Here is an 8,133-nt window from a genome sequence, read left to right as displayed (position 1 = left end):
GGTTCCCCACTTAGGTACTTAACAAAATGTCAAAGCACTAAATAGTGTTTCTTGCACATTGTGTGTGTTTTCTGTGTATAGTTGTTTTATACATGTGTACTATTTCTTGTCGTTATTTCAGGAAGCCCGTAATCTTGAAGACTTTATTGAGAATTTCAAAGATGATCCTACAGTTAAAATTCCTCGGGTTTACAAACAACTTTCTGGTCCACGCGTTTTAGTGATGGAATGGATTGATGGTATTAGGTGCACCAATCCACAGGTTTGTTTAGATTGTTTGGTGCTGCTTTTGCTGTTTGTTGCATGGATAGTCAAGCAACATTGTTTGAGGTTTATAGTTTATTGATAACTACTCTTCTTATGAATCAGGCCATCAAAGATGCTGGTATTGATATAGATGGCTTTCTTACAATTGGCGTGAGTGCTGCTTTGCGACAATTGTTGGAATTTGGATTATTTCATGGAGACCCTCACCCTGGAAATATTTTTGCCATGCGTGATGGACGAATTGCATATGTGGACTTTGGCAATGTTGCCGTTCTTAGTCAGGTATTCCCTCTCTCAATAATTTTGTTTCTTTGATATGAGATATCAGCTTTGTCTTTAGTAATAAATGGATTTTGAAGCTGATTGGGGATAGTTTTTGTGGTAACATATTTATCTGCTTCTATTTCTTCAGCAAAATAAACAAATTTTGATTGATGCTGTTGTCCACGCCGTAAATGAGGACTATGCTGAGATGGCTAATGATTTTACCAGATTAGGCTTCCTGTCACCAGGGACTGATGTCACTCCAATAATTCCTGCTTTGGAAGCAATTTGGCAGAACTCTCTTGGAAAAGGATTGTCAGATTTCAATTTTCGTAGTGTCACTGGTACCCATTCCCGTTTACCTTTTAAATATAAATAGCTATTTCCATGTGACTTTGACTTGAACTGTGCTGTTCCTGAAATCAAATTTCATAAATTTTGATTGAATAACTTCTGTCCAATTAAATGGAGTTGTCTGAACTCTGAATCTGAAGGGAAGAATCCCAAACAAGTAAAGGGCTAATAGTTACGACTCGTGTGACTTTGTTGTTTCAACGTACTCGTTGAAGTCATTTATTTGTATTCATTGATGATGTATAGAAGATGTCATGTTATTCTATGGAGAGAAACAAATATGTTGCACTACCCACATACACCAAAAAACTAATTGTTGTAATTAGATTCTGTTGTTTAATTTCTTGATTAAATATGCCAATGTTTCATCTGTCATGTTTTGAATAATTTCTTTGTACTGGCACATTTAACCATTATAAAGGCAGGCAAAAAGGTTATTTTCCTCTCATTTTTCTTGTTCGGAAGAGAAAAAAGAAGGGGGGGTTCATTATTCTTAACTAATATTCTGATTAAATACAATGCAGGAAAGTTTAACCAATTGGTTTACAATTATCCAATCCGCATTCCCGAAAGGTTTTCACTCGTAATTCGTTCTTTATTGACTCAAGAAGGCATTTGTTTCACTTTGAAGCCTGACTTCAAATTTCTTGAGGTAAAAGCTTTGGGTGTTTCTGACTTGTTCTTTTTTGTTGAAAATTCATGGAACTTATTTAAGGAAGCAATGACTTCCATCCCCCCACCCTCTACACTTCTTCTTCTCCTCTCTATTTTTCTTTAAATGTGTAAAATATATTTTTGGCTTTTAAAAGCTGCTTCATATGTTAAGAAATGATACACTTAACATTTTGCTACTGGATAAATGGTTCATTATTGTAGAGAAAAGGTTTAAGGAGCAACTATCATATTTCAATTTCCAATATATATTAATTACCTTTTGAATATCGATTAGGTTGCCTATCCATATGTAGCAAAGCGACTTTTGACAGACCCAAATCCAGCTCTTCGTGAACGTCTTATACAGGTTAGAACGCCACTAAAAATGAATAAACTTTTGTGCATGAGTTTCATTTTTTTTCTTAGCTTTGAGTGAAATCTTGGTTATACTCCCTATATAAACTTGTATTGTTCTTTGTTCTTTCAGGTTCTCTTCAAAGACGGTCTTTTCCAGTGGAAACGGCTTGAAAACCTTATTATCCTTGCAAAGGAAAATGTAGCCAAGATGAGCAGCAATCCAGCAGTGCAAGTTAAACGCATGTCTGTATTTTGTTGCAACACCATTGCATGTTTGGTTTCTTTTCTTCTTTTGAACCATTTAATAAGTAATATTAACATGAGGCTTATTTATACAGGCAAACTCAAAGAGACTTGAAAGTTGAAAGAAAACTGGACCTCACAGACACCATCAAAGATGGAGCACGCCTTTTCATTGTTGACGAAGGAATACGAAGACAGCTGCTTCTTGCTTTGACTGAGGACTCAAAGCTTCATGTTGAAGAGGTTTGTCCTGATTATATGACCTATTCTTACAACATAATTGTGGTGCTGTGCTACATTATTCAGACTTGTGTTTTATACAGCTCGTCGATGTGTATAGATTGGTTGAAGATCAGATAGACTTACCCTCAGTGGCAGTAGAAGTAGCTCGAGGTAAAGCTCTTTGCAGAACCTGATTGTAACTTTCCTTTTTGGATGTCTTTTTTCTCTTTTGCACCTTGACTAAAAACAATTTTTTCTTTCACTTAAAATGTTTTTCCATAATTGAAAGTACACTTAGAGTGAAGTGACTACAAAAGTATTCACAAAAGATTATGATGGACAAAATTACCATTACAAAAGTTCATCTAACATCTTCAAAAGACTTGATTCAGTGGACAATTTTACCCAAAAGTTGACATTTTCATGGGTAGATTTGTCCTTTGGACCAAACTTTTGGGGATACATACTAGATGGACTTTTGTTCTTTCATAGTTAAATTTCTTTCCATATGATCTTTCCAAAGTACATTTGCACTTTACTCAAGTACTTAAATAGCATCACAAAACGCAAAAGAACTTTTTTTCTAGAAACAAAATTGCATTAATGTCTTAAAATATTTTGTCCAAATGCATTCATTTGTTATCTTCCTTGACCGTATATGGCAACTGACAAATCAAACATAAATATTCTTCGTTTTTTTGTTTTGTTTTGAATACAGATTTCCCAACTGTTGTCAGGGATCTTCTACTTTCTTGGAGTGACTCAGTGTTATCCGATAGATAGCTGAATCTCAGGGACTATATTTGTTTCAGAAGATGAGTATACTATTCACATCCTATAATATTCCTCTCTTTTTGTAGCTGTAAGGATTATCCTTTGAAAATTTAAATAAAATTATCACACTTGTAACTATAGGAAAGAAATACTACATCTGTATAGAAACATTATTTTACTCAGTAAATAAATATCAAGGTTTCATGGGGAAAAAGTCCAAAAATGTCATATAATCTCTTAGCTTCCTTTAATGCGATGTTATTTTACAAATGCAACTTGTCTTCATTTATATAGAGCTGCGACTTATTTTGGAAAGTTCTAATGATCTAGTCACCTAGTAATTCTTTGGTTGATAATATTTTTTATCCAGTTATAAATTCATAACTTCACGTAACTATTAATGTACTCATAATTTCTTCTGATAAATGCTAGAAGACTATTAGAATTTATTGTTTTTAGCCATCAATTAGTTATTAATATTTAAAAATATGGGATAAAGTATGTTATTAGATTACTAAACTAAAGAAATTGAACGGATGGCTAAAAATAATTGTCAAAAACAATATATTCTGATGGTTCTATAGCATTTCTCTAATTTTTCTATTTTTAGTGGTTCTATAGCATTTCTCTAATTTTTCTATTTTTAGTGGTTATCGTTGTTGATATTTTTTTCCCTTCTTTTTTTTAGCCTTTTTTATTGTTGGTTTTGGTGGATTCCCTTGTACCATTATATTTCATTATTTCTGATTAAGATTTTAGGTACGCAATCAAGTGTGTAAAATCAATTCTAGCTTCCCGTCTAATATATAAGTTATTCACACAATGCTTGTCATATTTCCTGTGATGTGTACCACCACCCAAGTATGGCGGCAGAAAATAGTATCCTACGTAGGTCTTTTTTATATTTTTATTTTTAAGAAAATTGAAACTTAAAAGCACAGCCATATTATTTTAGTTGACGACCGAGTGGTGGGACAAAATTACGAGAAAGACAGGGTAAGTCGCATCCTGGTGTGTGGTGTCTCATTGCACTTTATGATGTTGTTCTTGACTTCTTTGCGTTCACACTTTACACCGAGTCACTGACACTATAGTAGCTAGAATCTCGATTTAACTCTTAAAATCTTCCGATATTACGATTTTAAATGAGTCCATCGATTTTACGAAATTTATACTAGGTCTGACGATTTTACAATTTAAATCTTGTTAAGATTTTACGTTTTACGTACTTAATTTACTTTTTCGATTTTACGTAAAATCTCGATTTTCTCTACCTTGACTGACACAATAGTTTTTGGTAAAGTGTTAATTTCACTCTCTTTTTTATGATGTCACTCTAGATAATTTTTTTTATATCGTATGTTTGTATAAATTTATTAAAAAAAAAGATGACATTATCAAAATAGAAGTGGTAATATCCATTTCTTAATTTTTACTTCTACTGTGCTTGTTCAACTATGTTTGGAAACATCGTTTATGGTAGACATGATTTTACCTACCTGATATATCTGGATTGGTAATTTTTATTTCTTCCACTGATTGTAATGATGTTTGATCTTAAGATTTTTGTGCTTAATGATTTGAATTGAGGGTCTTACATGTGTTAATCAAATCTCTTACCAACGAACCACTCGTACTATCAGGGTGTTTAGAAATCTCTTAAATTGAATTCAATTTTAGTATTTGAAACAAAAATAATTAAATTAGTTTAGATAGAATTTAATTTAATTTTATTATTGTTTTTTTTTTTTAAATTAATTTCAATTCAAATAGGTTTAATTTAAAATTTTAATTTTATTTATCTTTCATTGGGATTTCACTTAAAATTTAAAATATTTAAAATGTTCTTATAATCTAATTACTTCTTTTTAACTTTTTTTTATTCATTTTTTCTCAACGTCTTTCACCTTTTAACACTATCTTTCTTCTTACCACTTTTATTCCGTTCTTTTTCTTTCAACTCATTTAATATAATATACACTAAAGTTCTACATTCAAGTAAAATACTAATTAAGTCTAACTAAGTTGTTATAACAATTTTTTAAATTACGTGCTTCTTTTTCTTCTTCTGCGTTTCCTTCTCCCCCTCCTCCTTCTCGTCTTTCTTCTTTTCCTTCTTCTTCTTCCTCCAAATTCGCGCAGATTCTTCTTCCTCTCTTCCTCTTCTTCTCCTCCTGCTTCTTCTCCTCCTCTTTCTTCTTCTTCTTCCAAATTCGCACATGCAGATTCTTCTTCTTCAATGTTATGTATTTTTTTTCGTTATCTTCATCACCAATAATATCAACATTTTGCGAACATCTTTATTAGTTCTGATTTTCTTTGTTACCATCATTAAATAATTTCGGTTCATTTATTAATTTATTTCGATTCATTTGTGTGTTAATTGAGGTTCACTTGATGCTACTAAATATTGACCAAATTTTTTATTCCTTAAGTAATTTCGATATATTTTTGTTAATGATTGAGTTTTTTTTAGCAAAAAAGAATGAAATTATTTATTATCACTTTATTCAATTGTATTAAATTTCATTCCTTTCCATTCAATTTGTCTTGAAAGTCATTCCAACTATTGGGACAAATTATTCATCGACAACACACCTGGACTGCAAATGAACCGAAAATATTATTAAAGCGAAACTATTGTATAATACTAAATGAACCGAACATTTGTCTATTATATAAATTCGAATTCAAAAACATCTGCGTCTAGAATGAACCGAAAATATTATCAAAGCGAAACCACTGTATAATACTAAATGACCGAACATTGTCCATTATATAAATTCAAATTCAATTCAAAATGTTGGTGTTGTTGGTGATTACGATAAAGAAGAAGGAAAATCAAACAAAAAAGAAGAAATACATAATGCTACAAAATCACTTAATGAATTTGGATGTGTTTTTGTTCATGATTCAGTTTTATTTGTGTGTTTGTTTTTTAATTAAGTTTGTGTGTCGTAATCATGAAGTAATTTCAATTCATTCTGGATTTAAATAAGATGCATTTAGTCTGTGCTTGTTTTGAAACGAGTTTACATTCTGAATTTAATTTAAGAAACGCAAAAAAGGAGGAGGAGGAGGAGAAACGCGAAGAAGAAGGCGAAGAAGAAGGTAAAGAAGAAGACGCTCCGTGCGTAAATGAGCGTGAGAAGAAGAAGAAGAAAAAGACGCCCGTATAATTACGCTCTTTTAATGAGAGTGGTTTTTGTTGGTGATGGGCCTACTTGGATGAACTTGGATGGAAAAATACTTAGATGTGTAACATCTCTGTATAATATATACCTATTTTTTTAAGATCTAGTGTGTAGTTCTAAAATAATATCTACATGTATAAATTTTATGTATTTAAATTAGATTAATGACACCAAATGTTTGTTATGTCTGAACATTTTAAATGAAGTTGTGTCGATCATGATACTAGCAAAAAGTTGCCATTGATATTAATAATTTTTTGAGTATATACCCATTTTGGTCCTTAAAGAATTTCAAACTGGACACTTTAGTCCCCAACTAAAATTAATTATTCGATTGGTCCCTAACAATTAATTCCGTCAGTCACTTAGGTCCTTTACTCCGTTAACTCTAACGGAGGACAAAATGGTCCCTGACAACTCTAACAGGAGACAAAATGGTCCCTGACAACTCTAACAAGGGACAAAATAATCCCTGACCCCTTTATTCGAAAATGACACTGTTTTTTCCCAATTTTTATCATATCTCGCATAACCCTAACATTCATACTCTCCTTCTTCTCCTTTACAGTCTTCTTTTCCATCTTTTCCTTCCTCTTCTTTAACTCTAAGATTAAGCTATGGTGTAATTGTCACACGTATCGCACCTACCTCAACATGTCATGGACCACACACTTCCTAAATCTTTGTGACTGGTACATCCACCTCGTCTGCACTTCACCCACCAAAAGCATCCACTTCCACGTCTTCGATAACATCACCTCCAACCCCGACACATCCAGGACATCCTCAAGACCAAGTTTCACCACTACTACAAGGGCACGCCTTTTTTCACTCTCCGGCAAGCAATATAGATTGTTGGACATTATGATATCATGAGAAGATTCTCCTTTGACATCATATGCAAATTCTCATTTGAAATACCGAGTGCTTCATTCCTTCTTTTCCAGAGTCCAAGTTGGCAGACAGCTTCAACCTCGCATCCAAGCTATCAGTACAACAAGCAATGTCGCCGTTGCCGCTCATATGAAAACTGAAGCGATTAATGAATATTGGTTCGAAGAAGAAGTTGAAGGAAGCGATTGGAGTGGTGAATAATGTGGTTAGGGATATGATAGGGCAGAGGAAGAGGGAGATGGCAACGACGACGATGGGTCTTAACAAATCAGACTTGCTGTTTAGATTCATGGGATCCATCAAAGATGATAACTAGTTGAGAGACATAGGCATTAGTTTCCTGAGTATGAATTGGTTGAGAACAAGATGATGATTTTTTTTCTTGTGAACATTAAATTTATAGAGTGTGCATTGTGTAGTTTGAAGTTACAGTGTTAGACTGCTAGTGTTATGTGAGATATGATGGAAATTGGGAGAGAACAGTGTCGTTTTCGAACAGAGGAGATCAGGGACCATTTTGTCCCCTGTTAGAGTTGTTAGGAATTATTTTGTCTTCCGTTAGAGTTAACGGAGTAAAGGACCTAAGTGACTGACAGAATTAATTGTTAGGGACCAATCGAGTAATTAATTTTAGTTGGGGACTAAAGTGTCTTGTCTAAAATTCTTTGAGGATAAAAATGGATATATACTTTAATTTTTTTTACTTGTTATGTTATTAGACTACTTAACAAATTGGTTCTTGATAGTTCATATTTATTTTTTGTCGTTGAAATCAACCATGGAGAACCATTTAATTTTTTTTAATTAATAATAATATTTTTTAAATTTAATATTTTTAGATTAATCAAATTTTTGTTTTTTTAAAAGAAATGAACAAATTTTAGTTGAAGAAAATTTTAATTAAAAAAAT

At 32.4% G+C, this 8,133-nt stretch overlaps 1 protein-coding gene across 3 annotated transcripts in view; it reads left to right on the top strand.

Moving 5' to 3' along the window:
• The window catches only part of LOC107605150 (uncharacterized aarF domain-containing protein kinase At4g31390, chloroplastic), a 6,651-nt gene extending 3,302 nt beyond the window's left edge, over positions 1-3,349 (top strand). For 2 of the 3 annotated variants that reach the window (XM_016306919.2, XM_016306921.2), the window contains exons 6-14: positions 122-262; positions 370-549; positions 680-875; positions 1,410-1,537; positions 1,835-1,906; positions 2,027-2,139; positions 2,235-2,382; positions 2,463-2,532; positions 3,080-3,349. In XM_016306919.2, the coding sequence (XP_016162405.1) occupies positions 122-262; positions 370-549; positions 680-875; positions 1,410-1,537; positions 1,835-1,906; positions 2,027-2,139; positions 2,235-2,382; positions 2,463-2,532; positions 3,080-3,144 (1,113 nt within the window). In that variant the 3' untranslated portion in view covers positions 3,145-3,349. The remainder of the gene's footprint in view (positions 1-121; positions 263-369; positions 550-679; positions 876-1,409; positions 1,538-1,834; positions 1,907-2,026; positions 2,140-2,234; positions 2,383-2,462; positions 2,533-3,079) is intronic. The other variant, XM_016306920.2, reaches the window with a different exon arrangement.

This window comes from Arachis ipaensis, chromosome B06 (assembly GCF_000816755.2).
Source record: "Arachis ipaensis cultivar K30076 chromosome B06, Araip1.1, whole genome shotgun sequence".
Classification (NCBI taxonomy): Eukaryota; Viridiplantae; Streptophyta; class Magnoliopsida; order Fabales; family Fabaceae; genus Arachis; species Arachis ipaensis.
Note: the sequence above shows the minus strand (reverse complement) of the source record. Positions and strands in the feature narration are given on the sequence as shown.